Source organism: Pagrus major, chromosome 7 (assembly GCF_040436345.1).
Source record: "Pagrus major chromosome 7, Pma_NU_1.0".
Taxonomy (NCBI): Eukaryota; Metazoa; Chordata; class Actinopteri; order Spariformes; family Sparidae; genus Pagrus; species Pagrus major.
Genome location: NC_133221.1, coordinates 13,321,683 through 13,342,487, shown reverse-complemented (window position 1 = coordinate 13,342,487; position 20,805 = coordinate 13,321,683). Strand labels below are relative to the sequence as shown.

Genomic DNA, 20,805 nt, shown 5'->3' with positions numbered 1-20,805 from the left:
AGGTGTTTCGAAAAGGTGAATGCTGTTCCGATATGCGCTGTAGTTAACTTGTTATAAAGCTTCAGAGCAAAGGGAAGAAATTATGACATTTACTTAATCAGCAGGTAATAACAAGCCTTTTTTTTCTCAAAGTCATTATCTCTTTTTCTCCCTCTCGAAACAACAGATGCGACCAGGTGGCCTCCCTGACAACCAGCCAGTTCGTTCCATCCTGAAATGACACCAAGTGTCAGTGGGAAGGCGGACTTTTCTCTCCCAGACTGTTGGCATTTCAGCCCTCCTCTCCTGATAGCTGGGGAAGATGCGCCACCTGTCTCTAGACACAGACAGATGTAACGCGGCACAAGACTGAACCTGAACCAGGAAGCAATACAGATAGAGAGAGAGAGAGAGAGAGAGAGAGAGAGAGAGAGGCAGGAGGATGGAGAGGCATTGATATGACTTGAGGCTTGTACAGACAACCGCTTCTCTGATAGAAATCCTTTTAAATGAGCTCCCAATGGAGTCCTCAGAGCCTAGGTGCAGCAGAAGAGAGGCGGTGGGAAAGAGAGGGGGGGTTGAACAGCAACTAGGCAAAATTTGTGCTGAGGAGAACTGACATGTTCCTCCTTTTCCCCTGTCTGTCACGCTCAGAGTTTTATTCATATTCTAATGCAGAGCTTCAGTTCAGCTGGCAGACGCCACATGGAGCTCTGAGTAAAGCTCTGCATGGATGGGCAACATCACAGGAGCGTTCAGAGGAGCAAGGCTGGCAAGACAGTCTCTCACGACAGCATCTTTTGAGGTGGGGTAGGGGTCAAGGCCCGCATTGGGGTTATTCGCAACGTCATCCTGTTTCAGCTAATTACCGCCGAGAATCTGATACGCGGCAGATGGCTAGACACAAAGGCATAGACCGACTTTGATGAAAATTTGATGCGTTGAGAAGCAAGGAAGAGCTGACAGTTTATTATAAAGATATACCAATAACCAGAGGCTGAGAAGCAGAAGAAGGGCAGATACCCCACTAGGCTCTGATCTGAATCCTCCCTCCCAAAGCTTTCCAGATGTTACAACAACCCCTACGTGGTTCACACTACCCTGAGAGAGCAGTGGCTTTGGGCTGTGGAAGACATCAGCCTTACCTTTCACTGACTGACTGATATAACAACAGCCTAGGCTCCTGAAAATTCATGAAATACTGTGTCGAAAAAAATACAAATACAACATTCATGCACAAAAGGGAATAGCTTTCCCTTCCATGAAAGGATTATGCGCAAGAGAAAACATGAACAACAGACTGTGAAACAATGCAAACAGCGAAGGTTAATGTGGTGGAGGGACCTTTATACTGTATGTACATTTGCATTCAACTTTGATGCTCTGCTTTGAATTTCCACACTGCATTACTTTTCAACCGTTAGCGACTTTCAAGTTCGAATAAGTTTTGTTATCTAACCATGAAGTGTAACTTTGCCCCGAGTTTAAAGTGATAAGAGAAAAATATATGTTTTGAGGTTCACGCTCTCTGTGGAATTGGAGAGTGGTTGTAAAAGGTTTATAGTTTGTTGGAGTTGGAGCAGAGGATGGATTTCAAAAGTTTGCCTCTGATAATGTGTGTATCAAAACTTCACTACAGCCATGTTTAAGCGAAAATGTGACGGTCGCCATTCTCGGTGTAGGATGAAAAAAGGGGATGACATTCAAAATGCTTTAAGCGCAGCATGACACTTTTTTCTTAATCAAAGTTTTTTATTAACCTAATTTTTTCTCTTCTCCATGAGTCCATGAGAAATTCCTCCAAAGCGCCTAAAAGTCTATAACGCAGTGCTGTGTGTTGTTTAAATGATCACGTTCATAAAATCATGGTTCCCTTCATGTATTCTGTGGTGCTTATTAAGAAGTCAGTGAGAACTATCTGGCAGCTCTGATAAAATATACTGATGTCTTTGTTCATTAAGGAAGGGGAAAAAAGTGTTACTTGTCGACTGTTACAGAGAACAAAACACATTTAAATTCAACTTAAAAAGAGCAACCCAGAATTAGTATTACGCTTCCATAAAGAGGGACTTGTGAGTGAGCTGATACAATGGATAATGAAAGTTGGCGCAGCAGAGACCGAGATATCCTGACTTTTAGTCCTTACTACGGGCCAAGCTCCAAAAATGCTGCATCCTACAATTTCCATAACGCAACTCAAAAGCATGTTTCCATCTCTGCACCTTACAGTTTGTGTCAACTATGTCAAATATTTTAAGACTAATTCAAGAAAATCCTAACAACATCATCTGGGTTATTTTGTCTGACTTTAGAAAGCTTCCAATATTATCTAATATATTATACTTATAGGGTTCATAGCACACATCAATTATACTTGCGAGGTGTACTTGTCACTAGCCTCAACAGCGTCGGCAGGTAATGTTTACGCCTTGTGAGTCTGTGTGTCATTATGGCAGTGTCAAGTGTGGTCCTGGAGATACTTATTGCAGCGGGGACTGACACAAAAGTCGTTTTGAGTGCTCTGGCAGGTGTTTATTTGCCTGTCAGCGGACAGATTTTTGTCAGCGTGATAGCATCACAACCGTGCAAGACGCAGTTACAGACTTCACAGGTGTGTGGCTGAGATCAGTATGAAGCCTGAGTTTGAAGTTGGGCACGGTCTGAGCAAGGCTGGAAGTATAGGGTTCGCCCTCCCCACATTTTGCGCCCTTGGCCTACATTTGTGTTGATGCAGTCATAAAACTTTACAGGCGTGAAGTTGAGATCAAAATGAAGTTTGAACATAAGTGTGATCCAACACATCAGCACTGAGTACTCACGTAATAACGTGATACTCATGGGTTGGAACAGCCTGACGGGCATTGTGGCTGGTGTGATCCCATCTCAAGCAGGTCTCTTGTATGTACTTATTTTCATTTCTGTAGTGACAATGACCTGTTGAAGTACTTGTAAGGAGTGTCTCTGCATTTCTTCCATGTCTGATGAGTAGCTTGCACATGAAACACCACACGGAGGTAATGTATGTTCACGGGGCATCACACAGCGTGGCCACTCTATTTTTTTCTGAGGCCTGCGTAGTCCTGGACGTGATGAGTAAGCTGACCTTTATGTGTAAAATCTGTGGACTGCCCTTTGATACAAATTTAATTCCGTTGTTAAATCCTTTCCCAAGAATCATTCCATTTACTAATCAAATTGTCGGTAAAACACAGAGATGAGCTGCATAAACAACTTTCCACATTTTCTATGAAACCAAAAAATATCTATCTCTTTTAGTCACAGACACGTCCTATTTTGAACTCATTTTTTCCTCGGGTATTGTGTGGAGAACAACATTTTCAACAATAATTTGCAACAGAAGTAATGTGATTCCATGTTGAGTGTGAAATGCTATTACAGTGCTTTGAGCAAGTGAGCCTGCTTCAGACAGATTAGCATGAAGCAGAAAGTAGGGCCCCACAGCCAGGGAATAAAGGAGCTATCAGACCTATCAGAAGCTTTCTTTCGCTATCCATGTTCCTTCATTAACCTCCTCGCCCGCCTCATTTCTTTATCTCTGTGATCTGTTGATTTCATCCTCTGTATTTTTCTCTATCCTTTAAACATCTCACCTTCAATCCGTGCCCTCGTTTTTTTATTGCTTGCTATTCTTCCTTTTCTGCTCTATCCCTTTTTAAATCTTATCCTTCAGGTGCTTCTGCACTCTTTTCTATCATTTGCCCTTTTAATTTTGTCTCAAATGTTTTACTTTTTTACAAAAGAGAGACACAGAGAGGGCTGTTATTGCTTGTAAAGGTTTTAGAAATCACTTATGGAAACATTTTACAAAGCTGCTGGTGTGAATAATATGAGGGTCTTGTTAGGGTCGTGTTATACTGTGCTGTCATGGCTCTGTTCACAGACAAACTCCCATCACATTCAGCCTTATTCGAATTTTCATCCTCTTTTCAACAGTTATTGTGAGATCAATATTTAATTTTTGGTAAATCTATTGCAGCTAGATCAGACCTGACAAGGCGGTATGACACACGGCTTTACTAAATCACACCAGAATTGTAAATGTATTTGTAGAGTCACTCTGGGAGAATAGCTGGACGGGTGTGTTAGGGTTGAGTGGAGTACAGCATGAACCAACAGCCTGTGCACTGCTTCTTAAACATGAGCTTGACAGCAAATCCTGCAGGTGCATTAGCCACTCTTCGGCTCTTTCTTTCTCACCTCTAGCTCTCATCTGTCCTTTCCACCATCACTATGCTTCTCCACGCATACAGTATCACCTACAATTTGCTCGTCATAAAATCAGCACCTTCTCTCCGTGGAAGTAGAGGAGTGCAGGAGTCTCTGTGAGGCTGCACTCAGGCACACCGGTGTTTTTAGCCAAATGTGAACATCCTGAACATGCTAACAAGGACAATGTCAACATGCTGATATTTTGGAGGTATGCTCACAATCTCAGTTAAGCGTGTTAGCATACTAACATTTTCTAATTAGCACTAAACACAATAACTACTGGGGCTGATGTGAATTTCAGCGAAAGACCACTCATAAATCATTCTGTGGGGATCCTGAACATGTGTTTTCAATTTCATGGTAATCCATCCAATAGCTGTTGAGATATTTCATTCAGCCAACCTCATGGTTGCACAAGAGGAAAAGTTGGAAGATCATCAAAGTCAATGGGCTTAATCCTCTGTTGACCATGAATGTCTGTAAAAAAATGTACGTGGCAATCCATCACGTACATGTTACCATATTTCACTACATTTAAAATCATGTAGTGAAAAGTCGTTAGGGTTCATCTTCTGGGCACCATGCATATCTACCAAATTGTAATGGAAGCCATCCAACAGCTGTTGAGACATTTCATTAAAAAACAAAAATGCCAACCTCATGGTGGCACTAGAGTAAAAGTTAGAGGACAATAAGAGTCAATGGGCTTCATCCTCTGGGGACCATGAATGTCTGTACAAAATTTACGTGGCAATCCATCAAGTACATGTTAACATATTTCCCAACATACATATGTGATCATTTGACCTGCTGGTGGCACTAAAAGAAAAGTCAGTGGATCATCAAAGTTGTTAGGGTTCCCCTCTCAGGGCATCATGTATATCTACCAAATTTAATGGTAATCCATCCAACAGTTGTTGAGACATTTCACTAAAAAACAAAAATGTCAACCTGGAGGTGGCACTACAGGAAATGTTAGAGGATCATCAAAGTCAGGAGGGTTCACCCTCTGGGGACCATGAATGTCTGTCCCAAGTTCATGGCAATCTATCCAGTAGTTGTCAAGATATTTCACTTGTTAAGAGAAATTTCATGCCAATAGACTGAACTTTTTTGCGACCTCATTCACGTCGAGGTCTGTGTCTGAAAGAATATACTGAGATGCAGACACTTGGGTGAGACTGCATGAACTTTGAACTGAACTGAAGTGTCAGGACTGACATTTAATGCTAAACAGTTTTTTTAATGCTCCAGTCCACACTCAGACCTTCATCACCTCTGCCCTCATCTACCACCTTAACACCACCTCATCACACTTCTCATTTAATTTTCAGCACTGAAGCAAGCCCCATTATCACTCCAGATGCTTACCACCCTGTTCTGCTTTTATCACCTCTGAATACCCTCCACCCCTGTGAGCCTCAGGTGTTTTATGAGGCCACCAAATTAGCTTGCCCTTATAGCTTAAAGTCAGAGCCTGGTGAACTGGCAAATTGCATTAGCATTGCTCTATTAATAGAAGTGTCCAACAGCAATTAAATTATGTCTCCTTACCAGTAAATTGCATTCCATCTTCCAATTTAATCCAGTTTAATTCAATTCAACATGCTTGGTTGGCATGTATGTCGTAAAAGTTTGAGTATCCTGGTCATCCACTGGTTAAAGCAGCTGTGACATCCCTGGTTTGACTCTGATCAGGTCCCTTTGTCGCATAGCATCCCCATTTCATCCTGTTATGTTTCCTGTCACTCTCTTGCCAAATGTCAAAAGATAATCTCAAAAGTCAGATCAAGCGATATTCAAAAGATATTCAGTTCACCTGTTGCTTCGCAGTGCTGATCTGTTTCTATCAACACTATCTCAAAGAGGGTTGTTTGGTTTTTCGGTGCTTAAAGTTTATTTTCCTGTGTAGCTTTTGAAAATGCTCTGTTTAAAACTATTTTACTGAGCTATTCAGTGACTTCAGATTATTAAATTTTCAAATGCCATCTTACAGTCGGGAGCCCATTTTTAAGCCTTATTGATGGATCCCGCATTTGCAATCTCTATCTTTTATTTCACTTACATTTATATGTCTCCCTCTCTCACACACTTTTCATATCACAGTGGGATTGTGGTACTCTCACCAAATTTGTGGCTCAGATATGCAGTTGATGTTGTGTCTACAAAAACACTTTCAGGTCCTAAAGTTGAGGCCAAAGAAATATTATAATGGGCATCAAACCCAGAGTTATTTATATAATTTCTGTCAGGCACTTACGTCGGAGAAAACTCTCTTGCATGAATGATCAGAGAGTGAGAGTGTGAGCTTGTTGGATTGCAAAGACCACTTCATTCAGTTGTTTGAGTGTAGCGGCTGATTGTAAGAGCCCTCACACCACCAGCTCTTAATGATCATTTGATGGCACAAGTCCATTGCTCTGCCTGAACTAACAAAATATTCTTTTTTGGTCTGACCCACTTATGTCACAGGAGAGTGGACCATTTAGAGAAAATGGTTATGTGGTTTCTTTTCCCTTTTCTTGCAGAAATGGTTGTGCTCTTCAGGCTGCGACATGAATAAGAAGAGAACAGTAAAACCTCCAGACGCTTTTCCCTCCTTGTTTGAGAACTGAATTACTAGGCAGCACAATGGGGACAACTGAAGCAACAAGCATGCTGCAATTTCCCTTAAGTGCTGCAGATCCCCTCTCACTGGTGACATGAGCTCAGCCAGGATTCTGCTGCAGCTGAATGTAGGTCATGATCTTGAAGACTGTGGTGCCCAAAGGAAAACAAAGGAGTGAAATAGCTGAAAGGTGCTCAGTGCATTTTGTTCTGAATACGAAATCATGAAAAAAGAAACAAACATTTAATCTATCGAAACCTTAAATATGCCTTTATTAGGGTGTATAAACATTGAAGAGTTCCAAAAAAAAGGATTTTTTTTCATGTTATCCCAGCATTATTTTATTCAAAGCTTCATGTGATGTCCCAAAATGCTTTGCTTTCTCAGAAACATACTCAAAACAACTAGGGAACAGCATATTGCTGAGTTACAGCTCACTGCTGCTAATGGTAGCTGCTGTTAGCCAGTTATCTCCGTCCGGACTGGAAGGTGAGATAACCAGGGAAGTGTTGGTGTTTACACTGCTAGTGAAGGAGCTTTGGACCGGGAAGGACCAGGGTTAGCTGGTTAGCATGCTTACTTCAGTAGACATCTCAACAACACAACTCGCATCTTTTTGTTGATTTTAGTAAATTTTAAAAAAATGTTTTCAGCCAAAACTCCTACATACTAAGATATTCTGAAATTCATGAACATTTTTACAAGATTCAACTTTTCCCTCAAACTGTTCAGCTTATATTATCATTTGTAACTTCAATAAAGAAGCATTTTGACTAGTGGTTTTTGACCCTACTTTATGTAGTATTTATTCACAGAGAACATTTTGTTGCGAAACTGAAGAACATTTCAATTTCAATTCTAGGGAAAGGTAATTGTGTGGACATTTCACTTTGATGACTCGTAGCAATCAATGAACACAGAAAACAACCACCTACAACAACCTCTACAACAGCCACAACAGGCTTGCAAGAAGCAAGCTCCATCAAACCTCTGAAACCAGGTCAGCAGTGATTGACTGAGCCAGTTTATTGATAGGTAGATAATAAAAGTGTTTACCGAAGTCATCATTCAGAGGCAGGGCAGCAAATCAAGAGCTGCCATCAATAAAATCGCACACAGCCACAAACAATTTGATGTCCAACTCCATGTTTGTCCCAGCAGGCATGCGTGGTCTCAGACTGCCTCCTTCCAATTTAACCAAACCAGACTGCTCTCCTGTTTGTCACTTTCTTTATCTTCCCCCTTTTCTCACAAAAACACAATTACTCACAGAAACACACAGAAACATGGTTGCTCACACACACACACACACACACACACACACACACACACACACACACCATGTTATTACTTACTTCTACTAAGGAGCTGCAAGTTGCGGACCTCTTCTCTGACCTGCAGCTGGAGGACTTGTTGGAGGACCTCCTGCCTCAGCGTCTCCTGGACGATTCCCATCCTCTCCAGCTTCTCCCCGTTCAGACGCAGCAACGCCCGTCCTGTCAGGTGGAGGAGGGGTACATGGATCAAGTTTTCCGCTAATTGAGAACATCTTTCCACGCAATTATTAGTACCAATAGGGGCTGATCAATTTCGTTCAGTTTCATTTTGTCATTTCAGTGAACCAGATGATTGCTAATTTTATTCATGAACAGCCCGGTGTGAAACAGCAGTAAACAGACTCACTTTGATTAGCTCTCCACACTGGATGTAGGATCAAATTCCCCTAGACTACAGATAGAGTTACACTGAAGATAGATTTAACTCCCTGGTGTTATTTGAAAATATTCTTTTTCACCAGACACCCCCTCTTAAAACTGATTCTACATTTAAAGTTTCTATGTAGTCAAAATTGATGTTTAAGTATTTTTTGATGAACACCTCTGAACCAGGGCCATACGCCGCATCTGAGAATAATGGAGGCCAGTTACAGAGGTGGTTTATGCAGTTTTGACTTATACCGGTAGGTTTGTTGCTCAAACTGCTCCTAAAGGTTGCTATCGTTAGCTAGTTCGCGGTCCTGTACACTGACTTGGCACAGTAGCATGCATAACACACATTTAGCAATTTTGGCTACTGCAGACGTCAATCAATATCTGCCATATTATATCTCCCATACTTCACAGACATGCCTTTCACGGTGATATAAGACTTTAACTAATCCATTGCATGTGCTGAGAATGTGTTTGCAACTGTATATATGACATTTTCCGTGCACATAGGCAAGGTGCATTTATATTGTACAGTCGGCGTATTATTTCCAAGAGTAAGGTGTTCATTTCCTGTTTAGTACAGCAGCCTTCCAGTCGTTAACAGTAAAGGGGCTGGCATGGGGAGGATGGCTCAGTGGCTCAGGCTGGCTGAGTTTTACTACAGAGTTTGGCAGTTGACCCCGGGGGGGACACACATTTAACATACCATTACCCACAGTAAACAGCTTTTACAACCAAGTTGCACTTACACAAACACAAAGGAAATATGAAAAAATTGAACATGCACATGTGGTAATACAGTCTCTCTCTCTCACACACACACGATAGTTACTAAAGGTGAGGGAGCTATGTCCTTCACCGCTACAGACAGAAGAGGAATCCATCATACCTGCAGCAGCCCAAATCATAATTAGACTCATTACTCATGCAGCTCACTCTCCATTTCATTCCATTCATTCCCATTTCCTTCCAGCAGACATCAGTACAACCTCTGTATCTCTGTCTTTCCCTCTGTTTCTGTACAGTACCTGCACATAATGAATGCACTGCAGAGGAAAAGTTATATATGCATGCATGTATAGTATGTGCATACTTCAGACAGATAATAAACAGTGTCTCTCTCAGGCTTTCTCTCTCATCTAGCTAATGGGACACAATCATTAAAGCATGTTTGTTCTGCCTTTATTTAGGCACAGCAGCTAATAAGCATGTCTTTCAGAGTTCAAGAGAAGAGAAGAAGGCCAGAAATTAACACAAAGAGAAGAGACAATTAGTAAATGAAAGGATAATTAGACTCCTTTGTCGTTTTTCTGAACCCATGAAATATAAATACCCTTCATAAAGAGTCAAAAGTCACATTTCATTAAATGCTGTAGGGCAGAGAACAGATCTGCGTGTAATGGTGGGACAGAGGCAGGTCTGTTGTGATCCTCAGTGGACCCAGGCCTGAGCTAAGTGCCTCTAAAACCATCTGTAAAAACTAATGTAACATGCCCCAAGCCATAGTATTCCCAACATCATTACCTTAGCAGAACTGGTAAAATGTAAAGTGATAGCACTGCATCAGTTCTTTGCCCACGTCCCCTAAAACTGATACTAACACAATGAGTGTTTATAGTTGTGCTGAACAGCCACACACAGAGGTGGGGTGAAAAGCTGGGTGTCACAGAGAGACACAAGACGCCATAGTGGTTCAAATTTGGAGATAACGACCGACTATAAAATATGGACAGAGCTCCTGAGTCTAAAAAAATGGCCAGCGGGGGGCATTGGTTGCAAAAAGAAGTCTGATTGTATTTAAGCTTATGAGAAAATGATCCAACTTCTCAATTGATTTTCCCCCTCAGTATACAGTTTCCTAATGAGTTTATGGTTTAAATCACTAGTTTCTTCTTTAACACAGTATTATGCTAATGCCCATTTAGAGTAATAAAGTGTGAGTGTGTGTCACATTGTCACTGGTCACACTGGTGCGCCTGAATTTAAGCTGTTTATTTCTTAAAACAATTGAGCTTATTGGCATTTCTTGCGTGTGCTGTGATTTAAATGAAGAGAAACATGTTTTTGCACCTTTATTCCTGTTGCAATCATTTTCATAATGTGTTAAGAAATTAAATTAAAATCTTCTGTTGGGTGCACGTAAATGCAACCGGTCTAAAATTTAGTCTGGTGTCCTGGATCGGTTTAAACTGGATAACAACACGCATTTTCAGATAGCATGTACTGTAATTGTACAAATAGAAATTGACATAAATAATTGTGTAAAGAATTAAAAACAGAAGGCTTACGGTTCAAACCCTGCCAGCAATCGCTGTGTGAAGTGGGTGAAAAAGTCAGATTGCTGGTTTACAGAAAATTGGAGAAATTGTTGGTACACATGCCCCTAATTCAAATATCATTAAGATGTAGGTGGAGGGGGTTTCTGAAGCTCTTTGACCATCTGACAAGCAACTTCTGCCGATGTATAATGGCCCTTTAACACTTTCATATTCCACTGCAGGAACCTTTTTTTTCCCCACATCAGTTTAAACTGCTTTCCATGTTTTCAAATGTATGACTCATCTGCTGACCATTGCACTCTTACAAAACAAACTGCAGCTCCGTCTCTTCTTCCGTTTTCTTCTTTTATGTTGCTGTTCATATCGCAGTTTATGCATATACTTCTGGAGGTAAACTGAAGTAGGATTTCAGCTTGAAAAAAAAAACATTGAATGTAATAAGAAATTCAGTATTGAATCTCAATCTCAGGAGGAGCAACTGAAGAAGTCAAGTTTTGGTTATGAAGACCAGTTTATTTCGTCTCGGGACACAACGATGAGGAAACTTTTGTTAACAAAGCTTTTGTTAAGTAAAGTGATTGATTCTTTGTAGGCAGCAGACGGACTGCTGAACGTTTTATCAGGAAGCAGTTATAATTATGATTTTTGTTTCTCAACCCAACTCTTTGAGATATGTTTAGTCTTTGAGATATGATATATAGCTCTCACTCGAGCTATAGCAAGCCAAATGAGAACAGAACTGTCAGCCAGCCCTTGTCTTGCAACCAGATGGGCTGGTACAATACAGACAATAGCTACCTCTACTGTGGGCACGTCTCCACTCCCTGGGAGACAAAACCATGACAAACCCGTAAGCTTTCATCATGGTTTAATGGATATGTGTATGTGTGTGTACATGTGGTTTAAAGGCACATTATTTACTTTCCCTTAGAGTCCAGGTGCTCTCTGTTTCTAGCACACGGAGTGGAACAACCCATTTGATGTGAGCACAACCGTCTTGGGGAATACAACAACCATAATTTTCCATTTATTTTGCGCTCAGTTTCAGTAATCTTTTTACACACACTTCGCCACGTACACACTCATCAACCTCTTCACTCCATCTCCCCTACAGCCCCCTTGTGTGTGCTTCACAACTGCAGTACCAGTATGTCCTAGAAAAACCACTGTCCTTGGTCTGGGTGTGCATGTGTGTATGTGTGTTTGCATGTGTACAAATGAGACAAAGCAGATGAATGGAGCTCAAATCAATTCCCCTCAGACAGACTTAATACAGCTCCTAATAATTGCCTGCAGATAGGGAAAGTAGTGCTGTCAAAGGGAGAAAAGAGACACAAAAACAAAAGCTGTTCGCTTTTCTCAATTTGGCTTCAAAATAAATTGCTTATTAACAATGTCTGTGGGCAAATGGGAAGCAGTTCCACCCTGACTAGGACAGTAATGACACTTAAGACTGTCTGAAAAGCTATCCAGGTGGGACGAAGCTAAAGATTTCCTTATGAAAGAACAACCTTTAGATTAAACCTTTGATAGCAGACCAGTCCAGTCCAGGCTGCCCCTGGAGGCAAACTGTATTACACTGGTTGTTTATACAGTAACAATAAGGTAAGTATGTCACCCTGCAGCCACATATATTAACTTTACTTCACCTTCAGTATATGTTCTATGCTGTATGTTCTCTGTATGCCTCCATCCTATCTGTCTCATCTGTAATTCACAGCCGCTATACAGTTGTGACCTGCATCGATATATTAACTTGATAAAGGAAAAAAAAGGATAATTACAATCCATGCATCAGCAGCTGGAATGCAATCAAGAGCCCATCTGGAGGTCTCACATCTTAGTCTGTAAATGCATTCTATAAAGCTTGCAGCCATGAGAAAGTATCTGCACATGAGCCGAGGACAGCAGGTGACAGTTTATCGACTGTCTGACAGCTGAAGTCTTCGAACCTGCTGACCTACAGCATGCTGGCAATTTCTTATCACAGTGTGAACAGAACGTAGACAACAGCAGCAAAAAAGTAATGCATCTAGAAAAGAAGAAAAACACCTGGCATGACCATTTTTCTGAGAACTCATCTAGTTAAAGATCCCTTTACTGACACTAGTTGAAAACCAGGCTTCTGTCACTAAATCACAAACACACTATGCATCCATTTTCACTGTGAGGCGTGTAGCTTCAACAATCTGCCAGCACTGGAGCATAATCCGACTTCGGAATAGATGATGGAATAGGACATTTGTTCTTTTTCGCAATTAAAAAGTTGCTCTCATGAGCAGTGAAGCACACTTTTGCTCTTTTAATACATATACTCCACTAATTTTACACATTAAAAAGTATGTTAAAAGGTCTTGGAGAGTACTACTGCATATGTGAAAAAAGTCTTTTGTGGCTCCAGAGAAAGCTGTTTGTATGTGATGTGATGTCAATCAGCAGCTAATTTGCATTATGGGTAATGTAGCTGCCAGGTTTCGAAAAGGAAGAAGAATGAGTGGAATAAAAAAAGGTGATATCTCTCTCAGGTTCTGCTGTATTGATTTTGATGTTTTGTTTTTAAACTGTCCATACTGAGTCCAACAATGTTATACAAGTGCAACGTTAGACCAGCGGACGCTTTTCAAAACCTGCTGCCTAAGTTACCCACAATGCAGCTGAGCCACTAAGTGACTTCACTGAAGGCACTTTATCAGGTTACATGCAGCTTCTTTTTTCACATATGCATTTGTACCCCCCATGACCTGCAAACACACTTTAATGTGTAAAATTGGAATTGGAGTTAGCCTTTAATTGGTCTAGAAGAATGTCTAGCTTATAATGGCTAATGCTAATGCTAGCAAACTTATATGTTGGTTACATTTAAGTTATTATTAGTGCTGGGAAATATTATCCTGTAAAGTTAACCTCTGGCAACTTTGTTGAGCAGAAGTTACATAGGATCACTTTGACTCCCAAATTGTGACAATATACCTTTAAGAATAAAAGTCCTACATTCAAAATGTAAAATAACTAACCTACCATCCCTCTCCATCGCCCCCAAAGTCACTCAGACTGCTGACAAAGACGTCATCCTATCCGGACCAATGACTGATAAATTACAGATAATTATTACATTTTGACAGAGCCTTTCTATTTTAACTGGCACAGCTTTTACAGCGCTAGCAGCCCAGGAAACTCAGAGACCAATTGCATGCGTTGTAAATCACTCTGATTGATGCGACTAAGCCACTCAAATCTGTGTATCCTGTTCAGCATTTTGATTCGAGTCAGACACACAGATGAGAGACGAGACAGCGAAAACAGTACTTTTAATCAACAATGGACTCTTACATGTCAACTCTTCCCAAAAATCAGCTGAGGTCATATATAAGACCATGGTGATTATTAAAAGTGGCATTGTGATGGCCACTGCTAGACTCAAATCTGACTGAGGGAACAGGAAATAAAATATTTTGTATGGCATTGAATCATGATCCAAGTTAGAAATTATGATGTTCTGGAGGAAATAACTGGACATTTTTATCATCCTGCTGTTCTGTCAGTTTCATCTTGGATCTTAATGTTCTCTAGCCGGGGGGTCCCCCTGTTAAAAATTAACAAATCTCCTGACTACACCTATGATATACTACTAAAAGGAGGAGAAATCACAGTTGTAATAAAGGAGACTTTATTCATCACAAACTTGGTGATGGAAAAGAATTCTTATCACATTTCACACAGTCTGACAGTCTAAATCTTGCTTCTAACCTGAGCCGACCTGAATCATCTACATTTTATCTACTATTACTAACAACTTTTGGAATAAAACCAGACACAACAATAACAACAGTCGTGATAAAATGGATACAAAAGGACAAAAGACGATAGTGTGTATTTTATGTAAAAGCAAGAAACCCTGAATAAGCTGCACTGGTCTCCTCAGGCATCTTGTTCCACTGAAATGATGCCGCCACTGAGAAACGCAATTACCGTTGGGTCACTGAACTAAGATGATATAGACACAGAATCCATTTCTCCACCGTTGGCGAGATTCTGCATCTTTCCGGTATGAAAAACACAGCAGACTTGTGTTGTGGAACATTTTTAGTGATGTGATTCTCTGATACTCTCCATATGCATCCACAACAAAAAAGACATATTCGCCCAACATTTGCACAAGAAAACACAGGAGCTAAAAAACCGAGGCGAAATGGAATCCAGCTGGACATCAGCAAGTGAATACACAAGGATAATTATATCCAAGCCGAGCTCTGTCTCCTTCTCTCTGTTTGAGAATACATAAATAAGAATGATCAGATCAGAGCCGCTGTATCTGTGACGGCGGCTGCTTTGTTAACCCTGAAACCAGTGCGTGTGTATGTATGTGTCTGTGTGCGCCTGTGTGTGTTTGAGTGCATGCTAATGTAAGTGAGTGGTGGCTGACCCCACGGCACAAAGCAGCAATCTGTTCTCTGAGAGAAAGAAGAAACTGTTCTACCGTCTGGTCTGTCAAGGCTGGGGAGGTGTGTGAATAAATGTGTATTTGTGTCTGTGAGTACATTTATATGCACCTGCTCATGGGTGTCGTGGTTTATGCGCTCTTGCATGCATTTGGGTGGGCTTGCGACGAACAAACGTGTGTGTACGTGGGTGGGGGTGTTGTTTGAACTCGAAACACGATAACCCACAATTTCCATTTTTTCCGCAGCTTTCCCTTTCTTCTCCCAAAATAGGCTGCACTCCTTTCGTTACCTCACATGAATGCCTTTTAAATCTCCTTTGGAGAGATTTGGGTGTAAACCTGTTTCCAGTTGAAAAAGCTAAGCTGTGGAACCACGAACCTAAAAATAAAACTCGTGTGACACTCGGTAAGCCTTTTATGGTATTGGTTTGCAATGTCTTAGTCTATAGGAGCATCGCTGCTGTGCTTATTAAAAGGAGCAGAGGTCAATGAACGGGCCTGCATGTCACCGTCAAGTTTCTGGAAAGTTGACAATTTGCAACAATTTACACTGCAACTTTATGTTTCTTTGGGTTCAGTTTTCAATATTTTGTGTGACAATACTGTGCTTATGGTCTGGTTAGGTTTAGGCAAATTAGGTCAGGAAATGATCACTTTTGCCTAAAAATATACCTGCTTTAGTCGCCACAGACACAGCAGGAGATTTCCCGAGATCTTGTTAAATACACACATGCAGCACAAATATGCAGTGGTGTCGTTACCTCTCATCAAAATTGACAACCTTCTTGCCTTGTGGGGTGCCATGGTGCTTGTACCTTTGCTGCGTGTGTCGTCCCCCCATTGCCAAAAACAAAACTTAAAAAAAGCCTTCTTGCCACAGACAGCGGGGGAACACTGAACACCAGGCCAGTTGTCTCAGGGGTCACTGGAGGGCCCAAAAGGGCTCTCTAGCCCTTAAAATATTCTGCTGGAGGGGCCTGAGGAGATCATCTTGTTCTGTGCATGAGCAAGACTATCGGTGGCTCTGATCCCCTCCCCCTCGAAAAATGGATGTCAAGACATAAACATGCAATAATATTTTACAAAATGTCACTATGGTACAGATGACATGTACAAATGTAAACTTATCAGTGGTTTGCAGAAATGTTAACGCCCAACATTTTATTCTGGCAACTTGGCTGGTACTTTAGGGCTAAAACTAATTATTTTACTTATATTACTTTATTTTCATTATTGATTTATGTGCTGATTATTTTCTTAAGTGACATCTCCAAATTCCTTGTTTCTTTCCAACCAACAGTCCAAAACCCAAAGACAAAGACCAAAAGACCTGGTTGAAAAATGATGAATCGATTATCATTTCGATTGACTAATGCAGCCATAGTGTGCATGCAACTTGATGTGCTGTGTACGGTACCTGTGATGGCGTGATGGGAGAAGGCCTCTACATAGGTCAGGTAGTTGTGAGGACAGTGTTTCTTAAGCCACTTGCAAACGTCCTGCTGAGTCCACAGCACCACAGGTTTGGACAGACTGGACAGAGTCGGACTGGTGTGATACACAGTGAAGGCTTCGCCCGGACGCAACTGAAAAACACACAAGAAGCAACTTTATATTAACTTTATGGAAGCACTGTGTGTAGGTGCAGTATTAGCAAGAAGAGAGCCAGTGTGTGTGTGTGTGTGTGTGTATATTTGTGTTTTAATTCCCTGAGGTATTATACAATGCAAGTTGGAACATCGCTTTTTTTATTGCCTTTTTTCAGATAATCACACTGTAATTGCTCTACAGTAGCTTACTTAAATACACAACATGCTGGATTTTCTCATTAATTTGAAATTAGCTGGGATGATGTGTGCTAATGCTACAGCTCGCAACAAAATCCCTCCTGGTAGTGTGGTGAATCGCACGCAGAAAATGTGCAGAGTGCAAATAAAGTCATGTAATGGAAGACAGCTTATTATGGGTCTGTACAGTATCGTGTGTTGCCTGAAGCGTGAGGCTGTGCGAGAAAGTGCACCTTACCTTTAACTGCTTAAAATCTTTGCAAAAGGTTATAGTCTCCCCTCGTGTAAAACAAATGGAACTCGCATAATGAGCTCAAATGTTACCCAAATTAACAGCGAACATACGGTTTAAAAGCTCGTAGGCACGGGAGGGCAAACAGATGCTGTTCTTTGATTAAACGGGAGCAGACAGTTTTTTTCACCTTTAAACCCTAATTTAGAGAGGCAAATGTAAAGCTGCTATTTCACCACATTCTCCCACACATGTGGCACCCCACCCCTCTGTCAACAACATACCCCGATGTGGTAATTACATTCCATATTGTGTCGGTGTAGTATTGTGGCTGGTTTGGTCTCCTTCCAGAGGTAATTTCTCCTGACAGCAGTACCTTCATTATGCAGTCAGTCAGCACGGCATTTGTATGATTCTGTCATCTGTATCTTTCAACTATGTGAGCGCACATCTTCATTTCTCTTATAGTTAATTTCTTACACATCCCTCTGACCCCGACCGTCGTCAGACAGCAGCTTGGCTTTTCTTTGTGTCACGGCCATGTGCGGGGAATTAATACGGACATTAATAGAGTCACAAACAGTTCATATGGGCTGAGAACACAACCACTCCTTGTCCCCTCAGCCCTCTCTCTCTCTTGTGGGACGTACTCTCATATCTAATCCATTCATTCATGCTCTGACTGAGCCAACTCCAACAACAAAGGCTTTGGCTGATTTTCAACAGAAAAACACAGAACTGCTGCCAGACGTTCCACTCCATAACTGACTGCATTTAATGCGATTATGTATGCTGAAATGTCATACACACAAATGCAACTTGCACACACTCTTGTAGCTTAATGTCCAACGTTCTCCCTGCTGCTTCCTGTTAATGGCACAGAGACAGGCTCCCAGAACACCTTCACATGTCAATATGTGACAGACACAGGTTTATAACTGTTTACATCTTTGCCTGATGCTGTAACGAGATCTACTCCTGTCAATTTAAACCAATCAGCCCTATCAAGTTCTGGCTGATCCACCGGCTAAGTGCGTTCTGCTTTGTAGGCCTTAATTGAAAACAACTCCATCGCTCCGCTCCAGTGTCTTTGTTCGTTTCCTAATTGCACACATGCTTCTAACTCGACTCAATGGAGCACCGAAGCCATTTTAATAACCCAAATTTACTGCCGGCCCCCATCATTAATTGTGATTGAGTTGGGAGCGAGTGTGGACAAGAGAGGATCAAAATGCTCCCTCATCTTTGGATAGCCATAACGTGTTCCCACAATGAGGCTACAGTCCTGCTGATTTAGTCCCTATCGTCTCTTCAGGCCTCATATTGGCATAGTTGAACAAATATTAGAGTGAGTGGAGGCTGCGAAGGCCTGGGCAATCATTAAGGGTGATAAATTTATGAAGACAAATAGATCTTTGTGCAAACCAAGTCAAAGGCAACGGGCAAACCTGCTGTTTGCACTCTCATCACCAAACAGAAAGGTGTTTGGTAATTTGGTGTTTACAATACGAGAGCAAATGAGCTAAAGGCCATCTCACTTTCACATATTGGTTATTAAAGCAACATTCTGGGAAATACGCCTGAGGAGATGGTCACCACTCTCATATCTGTAGAGTAATTATAATGGTGGAAACAGGGAAAGAGCTTGACTGGCTTCTTGTAGACAGAGCCAAGCTTGCTGTTTCCTATTGTTTCCAGTCTTTATGCTACGCTAGGCTAACTGGCTGATAGCTGTACACTCACGTTTACCCTATACAGACATAAGCATATTTTCCAAAATACAAATAAACAGGCCTCTTCAACTACTTTCAAAACACTCTCTTTCTACTTTGTTTATTAGTTTGCACAATTGAAAAAGAAACATTAGGCTATATATATAAAAGTGTCAAGATTCATAATAATCCAGGGACATACATGTTTAATAAAACACATTTTAAAATAGTGTTGATGCAACCATCTGCAATACGTTATCTTAAATAGTGACTGAGCTACATGGCATTGCATCACCACAGGAGCAATAAAATAAAGTGCTTTAGATCCACTGAGGCATAATTTAGTAGCCATAACAATTCTGGGAAATAGATACAGATCTTTGCATATTTCATGACACATATTATTTGACAGTTATTTAACCGTGCAGTGTATGTCACGAGAAACTGAATGAACTACAAAGACAGACAAAGAATGACGAAAAGAAAGAGAAGACAGTGTGCAGGGGAGTGGGGTACTCTTTGAGTGAATAATGGCCTTCGCCGTCAAGAAGCCAGACAGAAGGGGAAATGGAACGATAGCTTCCCATCATCCCTCCTTCTCTCCTCTTCCTCCCTCTCTCCTCCCGCACTGCTCTTCGGCCATCCATCAGACTGTATCTCCTCTGGCCAGTTCTCTGCCGTCCCCATTCACTCTTTACTACCTCCCCCACTCCTCCCGAGACCTACTTCTGTCCAGCGGGAGGAGCTCCCTCATTTATTAAGTACAGGAGAGGTAGGGGGAGATGGCGCTGCGGGGAAGGGGAGGCAGAGGCAAAGGGAAGGCTGTATGTGCAGCGGAAGTCTAATGAGAGGTGGAGGACAGAGGGGATGAAGGGAAAGAGGGGAAGGTAATGGATATGCAGTGATATGTTGTAGTCAGCACCAAAAATCTCTGGGAAAGAAAGTTAAGTCCCCCTAAAGTCAAGCATATTTAACTGGTGCTTATATAACCGGGATTTAAAATGGAAATATTTGAGTATGTCTTTTTCATGTTTACATACATTTTTATCAAATTACCTTTAAAGGGGCCCTATGTAACAATTCGTAGCTACGTACATATGAAAAATGAGACATTCCCCGTCTCTCTCGGTTGCCTCTACAAGCCTGTGGATGATTTGTTTGAGATGTGTAATGCTGCTGGAACGTGGATTTTTTTTGTGAAGGACTTGGATTTTTTACACTTTAAAGGTGTTATATGTTAGAATCAGAATGTCAAAACATTCAAAAATTAACTTATGGTGTCGAAAGAATGTGACGAAATACGAGTTTTGGAGTCAGGTCTTAAAAGTCTTTGTATTGCGTTGTACAGATATCTATATCAGATATCGTCCTTTCTCAAACTGCTCAGAGCTCCTAGTTCAGACCACCCTCTGCACGGCTAACTGAGCTAAGTAGCTAAGTGTTAGCAGCAGTTAGCAGTAACTCTAGTAATACGCTGCCCCATATTTGTTTGGAGTACGAACTCAACGCATGGCCAATTCTTACATTTTGCACCTTTAAAGGTGCAGGTAAGAGGAATAGTTTGTATCTTGTGGCCATAACCAGGCTAGCTGTTTCCTGCTCATTATGCAAACTGGTTATAGCTTCATAGCTTTATATCTTTGTGTATATGAAGATATGATCTTCTCTTATAACTCTCTTATAGTTGCTGTGTTGAAGAAACAACTTCTCTGCCTTCTTGCTTCCTCACATCCTTTATCCTCTTCCTACTCCACATAGTCTGACTTTCCTCTCTGCACTTCTCTATTGATCATTCTGTTTGTATCCTCGAACAGCTTATTTGTCCTTC

At 41.2% G+C, this 20,805-nt stretch overlaps 1 protein-coding gene across 1 annotated transcript in view; it reads right to left on the bottom strand.

Moving 5' to 3' along the window:
- LOC140999368 (sterile alpha motif domain-containing protein 10-like) overlaps positions 1-20,805 on the bottom strand; it is a 37,352-nt gene that overhangs the window by 960 nt on the left and 15,587 nt on the right. The window contains exons 4-5 of the mRNA XM_073469724.1: positions 16,664-16,832; positions 8,173-8,313 (exon numbers count right to left, since the gene is read on the bottom strand). Coding sequence (XP_073325825.1) covers positions 8,173-8,313; positions 16,664-16,832 — 310 coding nt within the window. The remainder of the gene's footprint in view (positions 1-8,172; positions 8,314-16,663; positions 16,833-20,805) is intronic.